General features: G+C 34.9%; 2 protein-coding genes across 4 annotated transcripts; one reads left to right on the top strand and one right to left on the bottom strand.

Annotated features, from left to right (window-relative positions):
* Nucleotides 1-935: 935 nt before the first annotated feature.
* Nucleotides 936-19,993, bottom strand: LOC142532193 (myosin-15). Of its 3 annotated transcripts, XR_012816533.1 has the most exons (39): nucleotides 19,455-19,993; nucleotides 19,201-19,344; nucleotides 17,186-17,331; nucleotides 16,936-17,092; nucleotides 16,602-16,660; nucleotides 15,953-16,109; nucleotides 15,159-15,308; nucleotides 14,937-15,073; nucleotides 14,622-14,768; nucleotides 14,420-14,521; nucleotides 13,732-13,789; nucleotides 13,541-13,642; nucleotides 12,910-12,947; nucleotides 12,693-12,819; nucleotides 12,440-12,613; nucleotides 10,972-11,103; nucleotides 10,473-10,582; nucleotides 9,744-9,804; nucleotides 9,436-9,613; nucleotides 8,714-8,919; nucleotides 8,164-8,283; nucleotides 7,430-7,528; nucleotides 6,505-6,726; nucleotides 5,764-5,903; nucleotides 5,469-5,580; nucleotides 5,215-5,265; nucleotides 5,024-5,113; nucleotides 4,693-4,863; nucleotides 4,061-4,201; nucleotides 3,461-3,637; nucleotides 2,663-2,800; nucleotides 2,501-2,571; nucleotides 2,324-2,423; nucleotides 2,192-2,248; nucleotides 2,042-2,098; nucleotides 1,849-1,929; nucleotides 1,673-1,755; nucleotides 1,204-1,399; nucleotides 936-1,124 (listed from the first exon to the last, which is right to left on the bottom strand). XR_012816533.1 is itself a non-coding variant. In XM_075638472.1 (38 exons), the coding sequence occupies exons 1-38, from the start codon at nucleotides 19,572-19,574 to the stop codon at nucleotides 1,276-1,278; spliced, it is 4,539 nt and encodes a 1,512-aa protein (XP_075494587.1). In that variant the 5' UTR covers nucleotides 19,575-19,993; the 3' UTR covers nucleotides 936-1,275. The 3 variants fall into 3 exon arrangements, 2 of the variants coding, with proteins under 2 accessions (XP_075494587.1, XP_075494588.1); XM_075638472.1 differs by having other exon boundaries at nucleotides 936-1,399; XM_075638473.1 differs by lacking the exons at nucleotides 16,602-16,660; nucleotides 19,201-19,344; nucleotides 19,455-19,993 and having other exon boundaries at nucleotides 936-1,399; nucleotides 17,186-17,321.
* A 1,579-nt stretch (nucleotides 19,994-21,572) lies between these two features.
* On the top strand, nucleotides 21,573-22,400 carry LOC142533162 (uncharacterized). Its single transcript, XM_075639827.1, has one exon. The coding sequence runs from the start codon at nucleotides 21,781-21,783 to the stop codon at nucleotides 22,147-22,149; it is 369 nt and encodes a 122-aa protein (XP_075495942.1). The 5' UTR covers nucleotides 21,573-21,780; the 3' UTR covers nucleotides 22,150-22,400.
* Nucleotides 22,401-22,787: the final 387 nt, after the last annotated feature.

A 22,787-nucleotide genomic window follows, 5' to 3' on the forward strand; every position in this document is an offset into this window, starting at 1 on the left:
TCAAAGCTTACTCTATAATAAGATACATAATTTTCTTCTTTTTTTCTTTTGGGTTTTGATAGACACTATTTTAATTTTTACCAGCCATAATTTAAGAATCTGATCATTTTCACTTCATAATATTACAGAATTTCATGTTAAACCAAACCAACAAATATTATATACATGCAACCATACTACACACAACACGTATATCTGGCGACTATGCTAGAGAACAGAGATCTGCAGAGGAAATGCAAGTTCTTGGTGGTAATTTACCAAGGCTGAGCTATGCATTCATTTATCTGAGTTTTGTGCAATTGTTACCATGGAATTCTATTCAAGTTTTCAGCATTTGGATGAAAGAATTGAATAAGGAGAAAGATATTTAATTTACAAAAGAATATAAATAATGAAATTCAAATCACACCCTTACTTTTTTTAGAACTGATATACATATATCAATCAATTATAAAGCAACAATGTGACAAGTGAACTTTCAAGCTAAACATGTAAAAACGGGTCAGTGAGAAGGATTTAGCTGCGACTTGCGACTCAACCTACTTTTTTGACGCGTCTACATATTTTAAATGACGGGACGAGGCGGTCCGGTCCGGTCCGGTCCAAAGGTCTAGCTAATTTTTTTTTTTGCTAATTTAAAGGGACGAGCCAACCATTTTGGCAAATTGGAAATTGTAAATCCAATCCACCAATTTTATATGACGAGACAGGTCAGAGCCATTTTGACATCTTTATTATAAACAAAAGAAACTCCACCTCTTCTAGACTGTGATCTCAATGTCAACACTAGTCTTTGCATACAAAGAGAAACCAAAGATCCATGTAATACAAAAGTGAATAAAACACAAAGAAAGCCAACTTCAAATGCCCAAACATGTAACCATAAAGCACATCTGTAGAGCATGTCAAAGTAACGACAGTGAAGATGCAAAGAATACAACAAAAAGCATCATTGCTACGAGATTGAATTGAATAATGTACATAGCCCAATGAAAAGCTTTAGAAAGATTTAAACTTGAGCCTTGGGGTAAACTTGCGACCTATTTTTTTGTACAATCACATGATATCCTAATCTAGATGTATATGTAACACTACTTCTTCCATCATCTTAAACTCTGCCAGAGCTAAAAAAAATTTGTTCTTGTCTTAGGCAACTCAACATTCCAACCAACACGGATAAGAAGCAAGATAAATGCATGGTACCTCGGCCTCCAGTGTCCACAATCGGAAACATGATCAACAAGCCATACTGTCAAAACAAAGTGGGATAATATTTCACTTCAAAGTCTGCTGCGGTAATTTTGCTGAAGGATATTTTGAAAGGAACTCTGGAAGCTCAATATCTGAAGGATTTATCGCCGGAATTGCCATGTATACATCTTCAGTGGAGAAAGGAATGCTGCAGGGATAGAAAAGGAAAAAGCAAAGCAGAAAACAAGAAAACTCTATCAACAGTATAAATACATTATTTATTGTTAAACACAGATATAGCACCACTAGAATGCGGAATTTTCATTAATGGAATTCATTCAACCAAGCAACGGTGCAAATAGTGGATGTAGCAGAGATAGAAGCAGAACAAGTTGTGCACCATATCATTCACGAGGTTAACCCTAATTTTATATAATATGCAATTTATCACTAATTTTTAAACAGAGCAGTAAGTTGTCACCTAAGATCGTCATCCAATAAAAAGGAATTTGATGACAAACTCTGTGAATCCTTATTTACAATCTCCCTCATCTGGGACACAACCTGACAAATAAAACAAATATAGACATACTGTTATCTTAATTACAATCCAACAAAGTAATGAACCGACACTAAGCAGTTGGCTAAACCACTTACCTCAGCTGACACACTGTGAGTCCCATACTTATCATCCCAGTACATTGTACTTATTCGATAGATTTGCCTAACTGTTAGCTTCTGCCAAATCATTCAGTACCGAAATATGATGAGACAAACTGATGACATTCTTCATACCAAGAGAATTAATTGAAAGGTAAATACTGTACATATAAACTAACAAAGGTCTTACCGGGCAGAGATCCTGTTTTATCTCATCTAAAGATTTTTTCCTCTTTTGATGTATTACCTAGATGGGTGATCACAACTATGAGTATTGTGTAACTGCACATTAAAAGATTCAATAGCATAAAAGAAGAATAAAACAGTATTTGATGCATACCAGAAATCCAACAGCTTGTCTAATGTAATTTAGCTCATGCCAAGAGGTTCCTGCAAACTGCATTTGAAAATGCTTAAGAATACCCAATCTGTACAGGAAAAATAAAGGAAACTAAAAAAAACTACAAAATACCTCCTCTGTGGCATTGACTATCCATTTTTCTAATTCAGCCAAACCAGATTTGACATATTCACCATTGGTAAATGTGCAGCATTCTCGCCGAAGTAGAAGACTACAATAAGTTCAGCCAGTTATTTCATCTTGTTTGAAGGGAGTTATATTTTAAGTATTTGAAATCTTAAATCATGCCTATTAAACAATTGTATATTGATGAAAGAAAACACTTGTGTAGTGAGCTTCCTGATGAAAAATGAAGGAACCTGGAAGTCAACGAATCAGTCCATTAATAAACTTAAAAACCAAATGCAGTAGATAATGGAATATTATATGGATACATAAAAGTATGCTGACATGATTTCCACGTAAACGGCCCATAAGTGAATCCAGGAATTTGATGATGCTATCCCACTCACTGCTTGGCGATTGCTGAGGAACTCCAGAGGGGGACCTAGATAATTTTCCGCCATGGACTCGCTGATTTTTTGGTGCCTTTTGAACAGACCAACGAGTATTAGGCACAGGAGTTTATAATGAAAAAGATTATCAAAGTAGTTGCAGTGAATCTCAAGAGCAAGAGCTTGCTTGAGATGGTTAGAAATCCAATTTAAACCCCACGACGCACATAGGAAATAGTATAACGAAAATAAGAACTCTACAAATTCTCCATCGGGAGAAGCTTTTCAAATAAAGATAAGGGTACGAGCACAGAGCTGTAAGCTAGGCATAATGGTAATCTACCTGACCTGACTAATCGCACATTTCAAGAACAATCCCAACTCATACTAGCATCTAGTGAAACCCAGTAAAGAAAGTAATTACAGTAAGAAGTGGATCATTTTAAACGGAATAACCAAATTTGGATTATATTACTGATCAACATTATTCCAGATAGGGCATACATACTAGCATCTGAGTATCTCAACCAACAGAGAAATCAAAATGATGCCGAATACTACAAGGATACAACTATAATTTTTTATAAAAGAAAAGGAATACAAATATATTTAGGTTTAAGCTGATGACAAGCACACCAATGGGATCACAAAAACAAGTTAGTACAAAGGATATATCATTGTTTAAATTAATCAATTCGAAAAGATATGAACCAAGAAGCTTAGCATATCCAAGAGATGCAGGTAAACAAGCCACCTGAATACATTGTCCCAGTAGTGGAGATATTTCTTTCTTCAAATTATCCCGTATCAGCCCAAAAATTTTTTCTACACAGGCAGTCAATTGTTGTTTGAATAGTAGAGCTGGATATTTTGCTTCCATGTGTGATAAACCATCATCTGATCCAAGATACTTGATAGAAAACTTTGAACCCTGATAAACAATAACAAGGACATTAATTTTGTCATACTCCAATGAAAGGAAGTTCTGGATACAAGGGAAAAAAACTGAATGTGCTAACAAAATATACTAGCAACCAAAAAGCTTGATTTGGCTACCAACCATATAAAATGGCACCTGATGCCTCATAGTCATATAGGATTGTTCAGCAAAGAATTTATTTGGACACTCTTATCTATCATGGTTGATTACAAATGCAGGACATAGGAAATCCTTAGTCAAGAAAGTGTTTGTTACCCACAAGGTTGCATGCCCCCCCCCCCCCCCCCCCCCAAACGAACCAAAGAAAACAACCATGTTTCAGCAGAGCCTTAAACTCCAACAATGTCATAAAGCAACATCTTCAGTCCACTCGACTTACATATTAATTTGATATTAGATAATCAAAAAACTTACGTGCGTTATTCTCCCATTCATGCCTGATCGCTGAGAAGAGGTGGTCAGAAAACCATTTGAGGGCTGGTTTCTTTGGAGAAGACATAAAAGTGCTGATGCATTAGATAACCAGTAAGGAAAAGTGGCATCCTCGTTACCCTCCTAAAATAAAAAGCATATAAGAACGTGTATAACAGATGCAGTTTTCACCACAATCATAAATGACAGCAATAATATCCCTTCTAAATGCCACATTGCTACTGTCACATAATCAACTTGAGTATTTTTAAGCATAACCATGAAACTGTTGAGTTAATTTATCATTTAAATATATTAAATCTTAAATTATATTTTCTGTATTTTTGACTTGAAAGCTTTTAGTGTACAAACAATGTCAGTAACAATTTTGTTTAAAATAAATAAACATTATGACCAATTATCCCACAAAATATGAAGTTAAAAAAGACAAAGGAAGTGTGTATTACAGAATAAACCTCGAATTCTTACTAGAAGCACTTATTGAGCAAAGCAATTCATTAACCAGATTCTACATATTATGGTAAGCATTAAAAACAACAAAATATATATGATATATAAAATGAACTTGGACAAAATTTAAAACTCATATCATGAATAAGATATAAATAAATAACCTTCATAACATTGTTGATGTTCTCAATAACGAAATCAAAGTAGACAGTCCTCTCAGATTCAAAGGCATGCCAATGAAGAAGGTATCTATAGATGACACAAGCAGCTGTTGGTTTTCCATCTTTGAAACCCAAATTCTCCTTAATGCAGCGTGATATAATTTCAAAGTTCACCTGAAAGAGTTTCAATTCATGAAGTGGGATAAAGACAACCATTTTTATCTTGGCACAAAAACAAGGTTTCTGGGTAACTAGAATTCTTCCACTTTTAAGCCATTTTTCTGCCAAAAAACAAGCCCTAATCACCCAAACAAAATCCAAAAAGAGACAAAACCTGAAGATTTTCAGCGACCGACTTTGATCGACGAGAATCAGAAAATCCTTGTGCTAGCGGTGCTATAAACTTGGAAGGTGTGGGTGATTCCTACAGTTGAAAAATAAAAAGGAAAAATCAGGAAAAATACGAGCAGTCATTTAATGGAGCCACCAAACTGAGCATTCATTTGAAGGAGACACCAAACTTACATATGAAGACTTCTGATCTGCAGAAGAAAGAACAAGCGCACCAGAGAATTTCTGTTTCAAAAGGAAAAGGAACCATTAGTTACAAGAATAATTATAAATTGAGTAGAAGATCTGACTAAACTCATTAATAACGAGATAATCATTATGTGGCACTTTATCTCTGAAGCAAAGCCAACAAAGCCATATCATACGCTAAGTTACATAAGTTGTGCACTCGTTAAGCCACAAGCGTCTTTTATGCAAGGCCTGCTTACATCAAAGAGAGGCTTGACAAACCCAGGCCGGTTACTTCTTGGAGACAGATTCAAAGTCTTCTGGCGTAGGATATGATTCTCATTCTCAAGATTCAAGAGCTTCTCTTCCATGCTGATGCAAAAAACTCACAATGGTCACAACTAAGCATATGCAAAAACATCTCTTCAAATTAATTATATTCATGATGCTGTCATTGTGCTTACAATAAGGTAGACGTACTATTTCTTTAATTTTTCATGTTTAGAGTGAGGTGGAATATTTATGCAGGGACAACACAACTTTCTCAGAAAATACCTTTGCATATTCTGTTGGAGTTGCAGACATGTCTTTTCAACTTCGTCCAACTTCGCAAGAGTTTTGCTCCCATCTTCTTTAGCCTTGGCAAGTTCTTGCTCCAAAGATGAGTTTTTCCCTTCCAATGCATTTAAGGAACTCTGAAAAAGTAGATTATTGAAGTTCATGAGTCATCTAGTGAATAATCTAAAACAAGTTCTCATATTATTATATCAAACCTAGAATGAGCAACTGGGTAACAATGGTAGCAGCAATATTGCAAAAATTAAAGAGCTGACCAGAAAGACTATAAAGTAGAGCTAAAGTCAATAACAAAGTAAAAGTGAAATATGAGCACTTTATTCAGAGACTATTAACAAAACAAAATGCTAAAAAGTCGAAAATGTGAGAGAATTGATGATGGACCCACAAATTAGGTCATGAAAACTGGGTTTGCCACTATTTGAAGTATGCTGATAAATATAGTATCCCAGCATTAAAACTTTAAATATGCACAGATTTGACCGAAAACACAAAATGAAAAAAAAAATGGAAATATTACAAATATCTTTAAAGATTCCAATTTATCTACATCAAAATTATGTCGTAGATCAGAAGCATTAATAAAATTAACTGATAAAATTATAACAAAGAGGAAAAACAAGAACATCATCTTAACATAAACAAAATTTTAAATGCTTGATTAAAATAACCACTGAGGGAATAAAAAATCTTTAACAGAAGAAGGAAATGTAAATCTACCTTTAAAAGGGTATTTTCACTCCTCAGTTCAGTCAAAGAAATTATTTCTTTTTCCGATGCTGATTTTTCCTTAGCTGATAATTCAAGCTGCCTTTCAAGCACTATGTTCTTATTGCACTCGTTAACAGTTGCAAGTTTGGCAGCATCAAGTTCAAGCCTCAGCGATTCCACAATCTTTTGAAGTTTCGAAATTTCCAATAATTTAGCTTCTTCATTGGAAACCTGCACTCCAAATCAGTGGCAAAAGGTGCAGCACATTATAATTTCTTTTCAAACCATAAGAAGACAAAGAACTCATTCAAATGTGCATGTTTACTGGGCATGTTTTATATAATGACAATTCATGTTTTATATAATGACAATTCATGTTATATATGATAAGCAAAGCAAATGCATGACACAAAAATAACGAAGGCGATTACACTCCCATATTCATTTTTTTAACCACGACCTTGAATTTTGTAACAATAAGAATACTTATAATAAGATAAAATAATTATCAGAACACATAGGGCAAGAAGTTTGGTATGTATGAAGACACCATAGATGTCGGATAGTAACATATGATCGAAAAACGGAGATATCCATCTAAATAAAAAGCAAATATTCTTAGTTTTTTTGGTGAAACATGATAAGAGATAAAATGAATCCACCAATTATAAATCACTAAGATGAGAGTTTTTAATCACAGTGGTCAAATGCCACATGCTATAAACATACGAGGAAGAAAAGGAAGCTAAAAAACTTAATATTGTTAAGCAAAAAAAAAAATCACAGATCTTAATTCTACCACACGCACTTTAAACAGGTCATGTTTGAAAATTTTGGAAGTATACAACAGAAAACCGAAATGAAATAGATTAAAAATAGAATATCATCAATGCTTATTCTTAATTCCTTCAGTAAATACTCCAATAATTAATACCCGCAATCTTTTCTCCAGATGCCATCGCCAAGTGAGATCCTCCAATTGCTTTTCAAGCTTGCTCTTCGCTAAACGCAAGGCACCAGCCTCATTAGCCTCCTGTAGAAGGAATGGAGAAGGCTAATTATGTAGCTGAGTACAGATATTGTCCAGTTTGGATGCATAGTTGGAATAACAATGAAATCTGACAGAGAGTTGGCCAGATGTGCCTTTTAAGGACTACGGGGAGACACCAGACATAGTTCAACTGCAAATAAAACTATACTTGCCAATTCAAGAACCGACTAATCAAAAGTAACACAAGGATCCCTAACTAAGCAGGAAAACACGGTGAAATTAATGTTTCACCTGTAGATACACTGTGTGCCATACATTTTATATTGGACAATACATCATGTTAAATCATGTAAATGTGCTGTACAATAATGTATAAAACACCAAGAAACATTAAATCCAATCAACTGAATCCTTCCCACAACTGATTTGAAGCAGCAACCCAAGAATATTAGACCTTATAAATTTTAAAACACTTCATATTTTACCCACTTGAATACTTATTCTCTCATTTGAACATCGAAAAAAACGAAGGTTAAAAGTGATTATACATCGAGAATGACAACATCCTAACGCCTCCTATGCCTCATGACAAAATTTTAGATGTGCTGAAACTGCAACATACCACGTCAAAAAAGAAAAAAAAATATTCACAACCTATGATACAAAACAATGTTCACCTTTTTAAGCCTCCTAAATTCTCTTTTTGCCAACTTCTGCCTCCACAGACATTGTATTTTAATAATCTTAGATTGGCGGTTGTGATAGATCGAGCGAACCTTGAACATCCTCCAATGGGCCTGAGACAAATGTAATTTGTAAAATCTAAACAATAACATATCTTGGAATACTTTGTTTACTTCACTTCTAGAATTACTTCCGTGTTTCAACATTTTCCACATGCTTGAACAAAGAAAGATTTTCAGTTAATCATCACATAAGTCAAACAAAATAATGCAAAATATGTGATTTTCCGAAAAAATTCTCATGCAAATTGCAAAGCATGTTGCAACATAAAACAAAACAACGCAAAACATGCTTCAAGCAAGCCAAAGTCATAAATATGATTCCTCAAATATTTGATGTTCCATGGGCAAGTATGACTGTTCATGGTGAATCAGAAAGTCCAAGAAGATTGTCCTCCACAAACACATTGCAAATAAATTATGAACATGTATATCAAGATCTAAGAGAAAATTCCAAACACAAATAACAGAACCTAATAACGACCTGGATAATAGTGGCAGCTCTGTGTTCCTTCCAATAAAGAAACTTCTGGCGGGATAGGAAACCCCGGATACTAGATTGTATGAGTAGAGAAGCTGCACAGAGTTGCATATATTTATGCCTTAAAAACCAGCATTTGACATATTTCTGCATCACAACGGCAGCTGCTGTCTCCCGCATAAAAGCGAACCTATTTCGGTCAATATACCCTACACAAGAATGATAAAACCACAAATTGAAAACCACTTCGTGGTCAAATTCTAGAAATCCAAATTTTCACCAAATAATAAAAGATCACTCTCAAACCCACGTGATTTGCTTCACCAAATAGCAAAAATAAAATTCATGGCACTGCTAAGGTAGAAGGGAAATGGTTTACACAAATAGATGTCTCTTGATGATGCTAATACCTAAAAAAAATTACAGAAGAAAGTTCTGCATTATAAAATCACAATCAATCAAACACACAGACATCCCAAGTTCCTTTAGTCATAATAAGTATCCACTTTAGCTACGAGAGTTATGATCCACTCTATAACAATACTTTTTATAATCATAATTCCTCTAATTTTAGGTAACTGAAAACCCAAACATACTGACGACCACATACATCAAACTTCAGAGGTCATGATCCTCGGTTATTCTATTCAGCCACAAAAAATTAACAGCATCACAGAAGTTACAATTTGCAAGCTGTTTTCAAGTTCTGAGCATGTAAAGATTACCTCTGCAAGATGCTTGAAGAGAAATTGCAGCAATACGTCTTGTAACAAAATCCCTGCGGGTAACAAATGTCCGCAAATGACTCTGAATACACTTGGCTGCAGAATCCAAAACCTCAGCTCGTCGTGAGTCTAAGATACCAATCTGTCCAGCCCTAAGGAAAACTTTAGTTTTTCCCAACTGCAAAGGAGAAGGGAAAATATAAAAAAGTACATTGTCATGAAAGAAACATTGAAAAAGTCAGAATTAGGGACTACATAGCAGCAGATGCAAATCTGGCGTGTTAACCTCTGACTATTGACAAACTAACCTGAAAGTTCCCAAGCTTTAATCTCTGTAATATTTTCTCAGTCATTGTTCTGGCATCATAACTGCAACAACAAAAAAAGTGAATATTCAACTTGTCTAAAAAATTCAAACAAGAAACCACAATCATGAGCAGGAAAGAGACACCATACTGCATCAAAATTTAAATCTTATGTATTTAAGATCAGAAGTCCAGTAAAGTGCAAGAAATTTGATACCATCTTTGTAGTTATCATTGCAAAATATGCAAACTATCAATATGTTGGCATGTTCATTCTCCATGATCGTGAAAAAACCCACAAAATAGTGAAATAAAAAATTTACTACCGAACAAGATCAATTGTCATAATATATATAGCAAGAGAACGGCTGTCAATTATATACCATAAAGTACCAGGAAAAGAAAGAAAAGAAAATATACTAAAGCCAGAGTGAAGCTGAATATTTATTGAGATAACTTAAAGCTTATTCACAACAAATTTATTTAAAAAAACGAACTGAGAAAATTAAGAATCCCACCTTCTAACCATCAGATCTAATAAAATAATAACAAAATAGCGATACAAAAAATTACTACCGAAATAGCAAGAGGAAGGCTGCCAACTATATACCATAAAGTACCAGGAAAAGGAAGTAAAGAAAACACACTATAAAGATGAAAATTAAATGAGATGACTTCAAGTTTATTCACAACAAATGAAAAAAATAGAACTGAGAAAATTAAAAATATCACCTTCCAACCATAATATCTAAGAAAATAATCCCATATCGATCTACAAACTCATGATAAGTCTTCCGTGTAGGATAACCTGCCAGGCTAATACGGACAGCCTCTAAAACACCCTACAAAATTATAGGAAAATCCATTTGATAAACTTATATGGAGCACTATTGAAACAAATAAATCTATCTGAAATAACTTTTGTGAGGTATAACACCATCGGTGCCTCTTTCTTGTGTTTCCAGACAAGCAAAAAGGAAGAATAAAAAGAACACTAGCAATGTTTTAGATGATCAGTTATGCTTGAATCGGAAAGTTCTTGACTTAGAAAAGAGCATTTGTATTCAGAAGAAAATTATTGAAAGATGGTCATTTCGCAGCTTGCAGGGCTTAATGGAACCCTAAGATTGAAGACATAATGAAAACAAACATTTTCAACCAACAGAGACACTTGACAAAAAAATAAGGTTTATATGGAACTTGTGATTGTGAGAAGTTTGCTGGCACTGACCCCGCAACGCAATTGATGTAGTATGCTCTGATTCTCAAACCTGTGAGGCCGATTGGACGAGTTTGGCTTCACACATCGAATGTAGTGTGGCTCTGTGGAGCTGAGGGTTTCCATAAGAGCTTGAAGTTGTTGCTGCGAGAAAAGTACAAAGGAGTGACTGACCCATCATGAATCGAGTAATGAGTATGAAGCAAATGGGAGAGTGGATTCTTGAAGCAACACGTAATTCAAGCAACTAAAGTGTAACTCAAAAATAGGTGGGAAAAAATATAATTGAAGTAAATATAACACTTTATAGCATTTAAGCTAAAGCATAGACAACAAGGGCCTATCAAAATATAAAAAATCACATCCAAATTACGTAATTAAATACCACGATAGTTTATAAATCAATTCTACTGATAAATGATCGTAAACAGATGACTGACACAGCAGAAGTAATATGTAATCTTTTAGTAATTTTGGATCAATTTTTTCTTGTTTGTGGCATGTAAATGTAGTCAGTGACAATTCAAAGGTTCATTACTTTGGGGCCTTGTATGTAGCTTTTACTGGCTTCTAGGCTCCAAGAGAGTGAAAGACTGCTGAGTCCTGAGAGAACATCAGGCTGACACAGCGCATCTGGTTGGAACTCGGAAATGCACTACAGGATGTATCACAGGATATCCGATTTTACTCCATATTTTATGTTACAACGCATCTGGTTGGAACTCAGAAATGCACTACAGTATGTATCACAGGATATCCAATTTTGCTCCATATTTATGTTAAATAATTTACATTAGTACTGTGGACCCCTGAGAGAACACCAGCCTGATAGACTCTTCCCATCAGCTGGTAGAGTTTTCTCAATCCCTCCTTTAAAAGAGGATTAGTCGATTCTTTTTATTCCCACAACTTAAAAATGACACGTATTACCAAGCAACTAGCACAGAAAAGATCCACCAAATCCAAAAGGAAGAGAGGACCACAGTATGAACAGCAGCTAATCTTCCACCAACGAGTAACTTGACAACTATTTCTGTTTAGACCAGTCGAACACCAAGAGTTCCTGGCCATCCAAAAAGGCAATCACAAGTTCACAACAAAAATTAGAAGGAGAAAGCATTTTTAAAAAATTTATAAGATCGATACAATTGCCATCTGAAGCTCTCTCTTACGAAGAGCAGAAAGTCAGCTGAGCAAAGATTCTACGGTATAAAGTATAAAGTCGATTTAAACTGATGGGAGCAAAACCAACTGCTTTCTAATTACAGGTGAACAGCCTAATATCATACCAGCTGTTAGAAATTAAAATGCCTCACATAATAACAAACTACTCCTGTACTACCTATGAAATAATTTATGCCCCAACCTCTAGTTTTAATTTTAAGACATTTACATGCTGTTTAGTTCACTATAGCATGAAAAAAAACTCTGAAACAGCTTGCATAAGAACAAGGAATAGATTAAAGGCTATATTTGGTACCTTAAATCGAGATGCCACTGATGAAAACTTGTATGATGATCGAGAAGCTTCTTCAGGTAGTGCTGGAAAAAGGCTAGCGATGAAAGAACACTTTGAAGAAGCTAATAAATTGCAGTGTTCGACCACAACATAATCACGATTTTTGTGTAAAAATGTATCGGTCTGATAATTGACCTAGAGAAATAGGGAAAGTAAATAAATGACAATGATTAACAAAATTAGCAAAACATCAAGACTATATAACATAACATACTTTGCCAGCATAGTGTGAAATTATAAAATCTGTTTCAGAAAATTTAGCACTCTCCCATCGTGGGTGTGATCGAAAATTCTGCAATAGCTTGTTTGAAAATGTTTTGTGCGTTGATTTGGGAAACATGCTGCATGAAAAAAGTAGACCAATATGATCAGGGTGAGTCCACAAAACAATTAAGAGCAACTCAAAAAAAAGTCAGGTAATATTATTGTACCAAGCTTCATCCAACAGAGCAATTATTCCAATGGGCTTCTGCAAAAGGATAGATATAAAGCTTGAGTCCAAATGAGGAAACAAATGAAACAAAAAAAGCCATATAACCTTTTGGTGTCCTTTTGGAAGTGAAAAATACATGGTAATGTAAAGCGAAAAGGTTAATCACTTGGAAGATTTTTGGGTGATTTCAGAGGTGACAAATGACTATAGGTTTCAAGAGCACATAAGGTGTGTCTACAGTTAATAATCTTAAAGCTTGAAAAACTTCAGCTTACTGTGTTATACTCTTATTTAAAGATAACTCTTTAAACAATCAACTGCATGGAATACAAAACTCAACATCATAAACATGATTTACTCTAACCATATAGTCACAAAACAAGTTTCAGGCTAAAGCAGACATCATAGGTTGTAAGCATGTGGCATAAGCAGGTCAAATTATCAAGATTAGTCAAATCATTTCAAATCTTAGTATGGTTGATATCCATACAGCTGCTCCTTGACAGAAATTGCCGCTGGTGGAAAAATGGCGACTTTGCTCACATGAAAGATAAGATAGAAAGTAATAAGAGCATCAGATCTTAATTCCATCAGATCTCAAATTAGTCAAGTCAAGGGTAATGAAAGACCTTCTCTATCAAGTCCAAAACATCTTGATTGTCAATAAATTCTATATAGCTCCAATCAATTTCTTCTCTTCGATATTCCTCCTGCTCCATCTTAAACACATGCTGGGGAAAAAAAGGATAAAGAAGATAAAAAATAAAGTAAGCAAAGACCAAGCACACCATGACCACATTCACCAAAAATCATGCATCACCTCATTAAAATGTTGTTGGAGTTTCTCGTTCGCGAAATTGATGCAGAATTGCTCAAAACTGTCCAAATGGAAGTAGATGAGCCAAGTTCATCAGAAATAAAAATAAAAATAAAAATAAAAGGTTAAAAGCAGGAAAAGTTAAGTTCCCAAAGCAGACAACCATCAAATTAAAGAATAGGTAATCTACAGAAACCAGCAGAAACATGGAACTATGCCAGATACCAACAACAAAGGAGCTCTGATGCATGGTTTCCAAATATCAATTATGCACCAAAAGCACAAAAGACCAGACCAAGACTAGAAAATTTATTAACACAATCGACCAAGAACAGCTAGAATGAAGCATTTATAATCCCCCTCATACACGATGACATTCTAAAGAAGCTCATTTTCCTCAGGTTTCAATATTCCGTTTCATTATGGGTACTTTTAGAACAACCAAATTGACCTCTTTAAAATGCTGTAAATGCAATCGCTCGAGAAAAATAGAAATACAATGTGGAATATCATTGATGTAACATAAAATGGCACTTAGGCTATTCGAGCTAATACTACATATAACATGGCCTTCCTTGCTTGGTCAGGCTCTTCTTTGTTTAATCTAATTCTCAGTCTTTGTCCAGATATTATAGGAATTAACAAGTACATGTTTTTAAATGGAAAAAGAAACAATTCAATGACGATTTACCTGTTCGACTTAAAGCATTCAAACCCATAAATGTCCAAAACTCCAATTTGCATCTTAGAATCCAGATCTTGCCCAACTGATCTATTAATCTTCTCAACAAGCCTGAAACATATAGAAATTGTCCAGAAATTGTCCAGATCAACATTCATGTAATTAATTTAATCAAGCCTTGTATCAACAGTCCATAAAATATTCAGCATACCAATCAAATACTCTAGCATAAACAGTCTTGACCAAAGCATCCCGGCCAGCTACAGCAGCATTACAATCTAGAGCTTTCACTATTATGCCTTCATAAGTTTGAATTGAGCGCGTGCAAAGTGTGTCTAGCAAAAGATTAACATCACACCTGAGCAAAGAGAATAACTAATGATTCTCAAAATCAAACGAACCAACCTCATAAAAAACAATGATACTACACAAGTAACCAACACATTAGCAACAAGAAAAAAAACGGGTAAGAATACAAGTAATAAAGATATAATCAGAACTATCCAGGAACAAAAAGGTTGCCTACATAAAAAGATCAGCAGCCATCTGCAAATGCATAAAAGAATTCTGATCCTTCATGACTGATGAATCGTGCTCTTTTCCAGGAGAGAACTCCACATTTCCAAGATGAAGAATAGCGGCCAAGGTTCGAAATATTGATTCCTGTGGAAAAATGCAAATAAAAAGACAAGCCAAAGAAAAATCACTCGCATGATAAAAGAAATTTGCAGCTTTTAGTTTGACAAACCTGTTCCTCCTCACTTATGCCAACTATACTCATTGCTCTCTTTGTCTTCACATATTCTTCAGCACTGCTCACTCCATCTAACTCATAAGTCTTACTCTGATTCAGGTAATGATACTTACTGGGATGACCTAGTTTGTAAGCTTCTGCATCCTGAACAAAAACAGTGTCCACAAACAAGAAATCTGGACGTTAAAAGAGCTAAAGGTTGTATTGAACTTTTAACAACTGATGTCCATCCACCACCCGTAAAAGCGCAAACAATCTCATCAACTAAGCACATAAAATAAAAATTTAACTATTTATCTACATTTATGGAGGGGTTACTTTCAATGATCCGTAATACAGTATGTTATGCACGACTAAACTAAAAGCAGCAAGCTATAATCGAAGTAACAGGCAAACAGAGTAACAGTAATGAGTTCCATTAAATGGTTTAGGAGGTGTCATTCTAAACATTTCTGGAATGCATTGGCTGACTGCTGACAATGGTAAGACTGCAACAAATTAACACGACGAGCCACAGCTTCTCAAAATTGATAGCAAATGTATCGGGTAAAAATCAACAAATGATTCATAAACACCATTGCACCGCATCAATTCCAGCGAGAAGGAAAGTACGTTCATTTATTGGATTGTTAAATATTTTAAACAACTTCAGAAAAAGTCTTATCACAATTCTTAATGTACAAATATTTGAATTTCAATTTACTAAAGCATTCTTCAAGAGATGCACGGCAGATGCAAACAACTGATAAAAAGAGTCCTAGATGCACACAACTAATGATTGAGAGTACCCTGCCAGATGCACACAACTGATAGAAACAATGGTAGTTTCTCTCAGGGTCAGTAATTTGAACAACACGAGATCGCTCCAGAAGGTATGTTCTAATTGCAGCTCCTGAAATTCTGCCACTTGAATTAAACTGGATTTCAACAAATTTGCCAAACCGACTGCATGCAAGCAGAAACATAGTATTATAATCCGAAGTTGAACAAGGATATGATATCTAAGTTCTGATAATAAAACTTTATCATTTTTTCCACAACATTGTTGAGGACAGGAAAGCAAATAAAAAGGCTAAGCCTGGCAATAGTACAAGCTTCAGTTGACATGCTGGGTAAAATAATAGTTAGATTGAAATTATCCTTTGATATATGCTTAACATTTCATTTGAAAGAAACTACATAATCATCGACAATAAAAGATTGACAAAAGCAATAAACCCATGCTTCGATCAGATGTCATTCATTGATATGGTCTCAGTTCTACAAACACTCACAAGTACAAGCGACAGTGAGACAAGAAATTCGACAAAAAATCTTCTTCATATTTATCAAAGTCACGACTAGTTTAAACAATGAAATTCCAGTCTGCACTATCAACTATGTGGAGGAATTACTCAAACATAAGCTTTGCTTGATTAAATGAGTGTCATAAGATACCTTGAATTATCATTCCTAACGGTTCTCGCATTACCAAATGCCTCCAAAAGTGGGTTTGACTAAAAAAGAAACAGGTAGATGTTAGCACTGATTGCAGCTCAATAACACATTATGGTTCACAGTAACAATAATACAATAATTTTGTTATTAGGTTTCTTAACCAAAATAGTATGTTATTTTTCTGTATCATCTACAGATCTACAGACACGAGAAGAAATTTTAACTAAAATGACACTTAAGAAGGGTTGAAAAGGCCAATACCTACAGCTATTAGTTTTATAGTGCAAGTGTTGAGTCAACAAGCACTAGATGATCAAATAGATTAAAATCCAACCTCGAGAACTTGTTGTTCAACAGTTCTATCGTCACAAGCAACACGGCCACCGACATGCGTAAGATATTGCATTATCAACTTTGTTGTTTCAGTTTTTCCGGCCCCGCTTTCTCCACTGACCAGTATAGATTGGCTCTTACCCTCACTCGTCATTGCTCTGGACCATGAATATCAAACCAGCAATGATCAGATCGCATACAAGAATACTCATAGAATTCTAACCATATCAAAGTAATCAAATGAGGAAAACCTGTAAGATGCATCAGCCACTGCAAATACATGGGGACTCAGTTCACCAAATGGAGCGCCTTTATACTGCTCCATCATGTGCATGTTATATAAATGAGGAAGCTTGGTAAATGGGTTAACTGCTATCAGAATGCTTCCTGTATATGTCTAACAAGGACATAAAGCTATGTCAGACAAAAAACGAAGAGACCGGGATCGTGAAAATTCTTTTTGAGGAATAAAAAGATTGAATACATACATACGTATTCTTTTAGAGGAATAAAAAGAATGAACACATACGTACATACATATATGTATGTAAATCAACAGTTAAGCTTAAAATTTTAGATGGAAAATTAATATGGTAAACCAATGCAGAAACAGATTAAGAAACCAAAAACCGTACACTATCAAAACAAAAGGCCAGTTGTCCTGATTCATAAATCGATTTAGATACTACAAAAGAATAAAACTTTACTGCTCGTAGCCTTACTGACAAGTGAGTTTGTACCTGACAAAAGAGGATTAACCTACAAGATATACAAGGTCGAAAAAACAAATAATATGCATAAAAAGAAATGAAACCGTGCATAGAACGACCCATCGAGCTAAAAGGAAACATCCAAATGAGGCTTCATAAGCTTTGTTCCACAATTTCCACTCTACAAGAAGTCCCTCTAATGTGAGGGCTCGTTACCAAATCATTTTTAATTCACATGCAATTAGCATTTTTAAGGTAAACAGTTAACTAGTTTTCGATGTTTATGTTAATAATCCTAATTGCATGCTAATTAAATGTGATTAGGTAGAAGGCCCTTACATCTAAGATTCACGAGGAAGCAAATAACAACACACCGCTGATATGAAATCATTGAGGCACCAACCAGGTATAAAGTTCACACAATGCTAATATTTATGTACAACTTATCACGTACCGCTATCTGTATGAGTAATTAGGTAGTTGGAGTGCATGCATAAGACCAAAGGATTTTAATATGCAATCATCAGTCTAGCAACAATATGTTGGATTCCTTCGCAAGTTCGAACTTAAATCTTTCTTTCTCTGCGACACTGATTCAGAGTCTTTTCTTACCAATGTTTCTTGCTTTTTCTAATTGATAGACATTTTGCAAAGTAGTATTTAGATGTGCGATATAAAAATGGTTCTCTTCGAATTGAGGCCCATAATGAATTCAACTAATCATATCTTCTGGATGTCATCTTAAAATTGTAAACGATGTGTCCCTATCAAAAACTATAATCCTGCTACCGCTCAAACATCTGCAACACCAAAAATGAAGACAAATATCCTACGCTAGCAAGCCATGCGGAATCACTCTAAGCATAAAAACATATTTGTTATACAGCAATGGCCAGGTAAAGTTCCCAAGTTCAGAAGCTGTTGGACCAAACACTGGAATGCAGTGAAATTGGTCCTTCTACGCTTTGAAGTATAAACGACAAAAAACTAACAAACTTGCTTCTTCAACATGCAATACATTCCCAGATTGAAACATGATGAGCATTAATATATGAAGCAATAATATATGAAGTATTAACGCACAGCACAAATGACAGAAATAATAGTAAAAGTTAGCCATATGCTTTTAGAATTTTGACTTTGTATAACTGCAAGTGGAGGATTTGTCTACAGCCAAAGAGATGGTAAGATTGTTAAACCAATGAAGACTGGTTATTGCACGACTTGGAAAAAATGAGCAAAAGCGAGATTTACATTAGAGAATCTCCTTCCATAGTAAGTGTGGAAACAAAGCACAAAAAACTTTCCTTCAAAGAACATTGAGCACATAACAATTAGTTCATGTAATAACTAAACCTCTCTTCATAATGGATATACAGCACATCTAAAATCTCATGAAAGTGCCGGCAGTATCACCACCGCTTTAAACATCACAATGCCTTAACAGTAATCTAAGGCATACGCGAAGCTCGCAAGCTAACTTTCCCCCTCTCATTCATAGAAGTGAGGCAACATTGCAACCAAAACAAGAAAGTGAAAGCCATTAAGGAGCTCACGTATATTTCATTGAGGGCGTATCTTCTCTGAAGATTATCAAGAACTCCAGGCTCATTCAAATAAGTCAATTTTGTCATGTCGTCCACTCCTCCAAGCTCTGCCTCCGTGTCCCGCACATGCAATTTCTCCGGCAACGCCAGCACCTGCATAACAACACATGTATTCCCATACAAAACCAATAATTACACTGTCCAAGTTCAAATATAAGGAAAATCAAAGTATACCAACGAAGAAAAACACTAAAAGAAATCACCTTTTTGCCGGATATAGTAAGGAGCTGAACTTGTTTACCAACAAAATCGATAACTTCGGCAGCAACCCAGGCCGAGTCCTTATCTTCCACCCACACCTTAGCCCCCTTCCGGAGAGCCATTTTTCACTTCTTCTCCGATTCCCAGAAAACAAAGTTTTACAGCAAAAAGATGAACAGCTTTTGAGATTTGAATACTACACAATATCACAAACCCTAGTCCCCCTTGATGAAACTGAACAAATATAGCACGTAAAGGTGAAATTTTTCAGCTTCCCGCCCTAATAGGAAGGGTACCCGATAGTCAAAATTTGCAATACCAACCTTCCGGCCATCTCATTACAGTTATAAATATATATTTACTCAAAAACCCAAAAAGACAGCTCATTTATTTATGACACAGCACTGTTCTTTCAACAAATTTAAAATTTCACTTCACCTCCCCACACGTAAATCATTTTTTTTATTAATTTTATAATCTGGAAAAGGATTGAATTTGGAAATTACACACAAACAAATTGTGGGTATCGCTCCCTGTAAACCATCGAAGGTGACACGTCAACAGCTGCGGCATTTTCATTTTCATTTTCATTTTCCTTGTTAATTAAGAGTTAAGACAACGTGCAGGGGGAGATGTATTGTTTGTTTCATTATCCCATCACAGTCGGACGTATGGCTGCGGATATTTTTCTTTGTTTTCATTATTTTTTTGATGATTTAGATTAACAAGTTTGTTCTATGGATCCCACAAAAGTACAATAATATCAAATTAATTAATCTCCATTTATATTTGAAAGATCCATACGTTTACACTCTCCCAACTTAGCCATTTCATTCCCAAACAAATAATCCAAACGCAAGAACTGATAGAAAAACAATATTTTTAAAATAGACAAAGACAATAACCATACGTGATTTGAAATATTTACTCCAAAAATAGGGATTTTTAAGCCTTTAGGATTGATTACTCCTAGAAACACCATGCCTCCTTCGAAGTGTTTAAATATGTCTTTTGAAAACCGTAAGTGGGTAGTGAAAATATATATGTCACACACATATATTAAATCGAAACATTTAATCAGTGTCGACTTAAGATATTTATTTCATACATATATATTTAAATCAAGACATTTAATAAATGTTTTGTCTCGAAATATTTATGTTACGCATATATTCATCTGGAATCATTAAATTTTGTTTCAAATATATTGTTTTATGATCCCAATAACGCTGAATTGAGTAAATATTTAATAGTCATTGACATATTTTCCAAAATATACATACTATCGATGATGTTAGCTCTATTTTTGAATATAGATTTGGATGCGAAATGTCTTATTTATATTTTATGAGAGACTTTTCTGATTAAATTTCAAAACAATTAATCGGTAGGTTGTGGTTCTTGGGAAATGAAATTAAAGGAATGGACCAAGGATTGATGACTACCCATGGAATAAGGTGATTGGGGCCCAATACTTCTGACAAACCCATGTCCAATGCCACCGGAAGGAACCAATGGACTATGATATATCCACGATAAAGCGTTTCTATAAAGCGTGTTTACTGTAACTACGAGTGCATTCTTGTTCCACATAAAAATAGTGACAATCCTTAAAAAACGTCTCCCAACTTGAAACATTTTTAAAAATATATATATAATGTCAATATCTTATATTTCATCTGGTCTGAGTATGAAACTAATTATAGAATTCGAAATCTAATTGTGACTAACTGACTCAAAATAAATATAAATTATATATAGCAATAAATAGTGATTTTTCCTTTTTACATGGTTGACAACTACAATATTATTTTTTAAAAAAAAGATAAGCACCAAAAGTTTAAGGCTGCCTTGTATCAATTGCGAGAGCCTTTTTTTTTTTCACATAGTTTTTAAAATAGAAAATTTGCATGCGATTTCTGATATACACGTTAAAATCAACATAATAATTTTTCGATAGACTTTTACTTATTGAGAAGTCTACTGGAAAGAAGATATCGAGTTTGAGATCCGACTCGTCTCCAACTCGAAATGAATCGAACGGTTCAATTCGAGTGTAGCTGATGTTTATACCTCTTTTAACTGGGAATGGACTTAATGCTACAAGAATCAGATTCCCCACTATTAGTAGAATGCTGCACTATTCATTCATGTAATTCATTCTTATCCATAGATTCTGTGTGCATAGATAGCCAGCACCTTGATTCACAAGCTTACATCTCCTTTTATCTTCCAAATATCACACCTTTACAGACTTGAATTAAGATTGAATCCACAGCGTTTTCTTTCGAAAACGGTTCGGTTTGAATGAAAATTTTTCGCATTTGAATGGAGCAAGCGGCTATTCGGAGGACTGGTCGCAGGTTTTCATCACACGATCAGAGGCTTGTAGCCATAGGCTTGACGATTCTCGCAGTAGTTTCTCCCCTGTACATTGATAAAATATCTTTAACCGAGCCCGAGTTCGATGAACAACCCTTCAACTTCTCTTCATATCTCCCTCTGCTGCTGCTGGTTTTGATCACTGCCATTGTTGTTTCGGGCTACTGGGAGCTCGGATGCTCCAGGCTTGATCCGTACTGGATTCATCGTGCCGGCGGTTCTTCGGTGGGAATTATAATCGTCTTGATAATACTAGCTTTCATTTTGAAGTGTAAAGCTGCTAAAATGGATAAAGATGTTAGCTTTTTCACTTGAGATAGTTTCATTAATCTCTATTAACTGCTAGTACTCATGTTCCTAAAGCTTCTAGTATTTCCATACAATTCATTTCTGTACTGATTCATAAGGAACATGTGTTTGATGCTTTCCGTAACACGAAACGACATGTCGTCTCGACTGAGTTCCCGTGTGTTATACAGATTTAGACGATGCTTAATGATCATAAACTCAAGAAACAAATAAATAAGCCAGGCAAGAAATCTACAGGTCATATTATCAATCTTGTGTAGAAATAAAACAAAGTTCCTCCTGAGGACCATGTTCCTCTAGAAACAGCTAAGGCAGTTAGACTTGTGGTCTGTTGCCATGGAATCAAAATCAATGCAGCGAAAAAGTTACGCCCTGCTCAAGCATTCTCATTTAAAAATATTTTGATACTTGGAATGGTTGTGGGATAACTTCAATTACAGCCGCGGGGTTTTTTTTTTTATATGTACTGTAAAGACTCAAAAAAAAAATTTCTGCTCGGATTTTCGAAATTTGAAATGAGATTCAAGCACAAGTAACAGCCATTTTAAGGCTAATGAAGACCTTAAAAGATAGTTGTAATGGCTTTGAATGACAGCCTCTTCATCTCACCTCTATGGGCCTATAAATACCGTACATGATGGCAC

The sequence above is a fragment of the Primulina tabacum genome, chromosome 18 (assembly GCF_025594145.1).
Source record: "Primulina tabacum isolate GXHZ01 chromosome 18, ASM2559414v2, whole genome shotgun sequence".
Taxonomy (NCBI): Eukaryota; Viridiplantae; Streptophyta; class Magnoliopsida; order Lamiales; family Gesneriaceae; genus Primulina; species Primulina tabacum.

What these genes read in the sequence shown, in the direction of transcription:
- LOC142532193 (XM_075638472.1), bottom strand. Translation starts at nt 19,574, where the DNA reads ATGGCTCTCCGGAAGGGGGCTAAGGTGTGGGTGGAAGATAAGGACTCG. An exon ending in GTTAGGAATGATAATTCAAG is followed by an intron (nt 16,110 to 16,601) that starts GTATCTTATGAC and finishes GCTTGCATGCAG; the next exon opens with TCGGTTTGGCAAATTTGTTG. An exon ending in TAAAGCTTGGGAACTTTCAG is followed by an intron (nt 9,614 to 9,743) that starts GTTAGTTTGTCA and finishes TCTCCTTTGCAG; the next exon opens with TTGGGAAAAACTAAAGTTTT.
- LOC142533162 (XM_075639827.1), top strand. Translation starts at nt 21,781, where the DNA reads ATGGAGCAAGCGGCTATTCGGAGGACTGGTCGCAGGTTTTCATCACAC.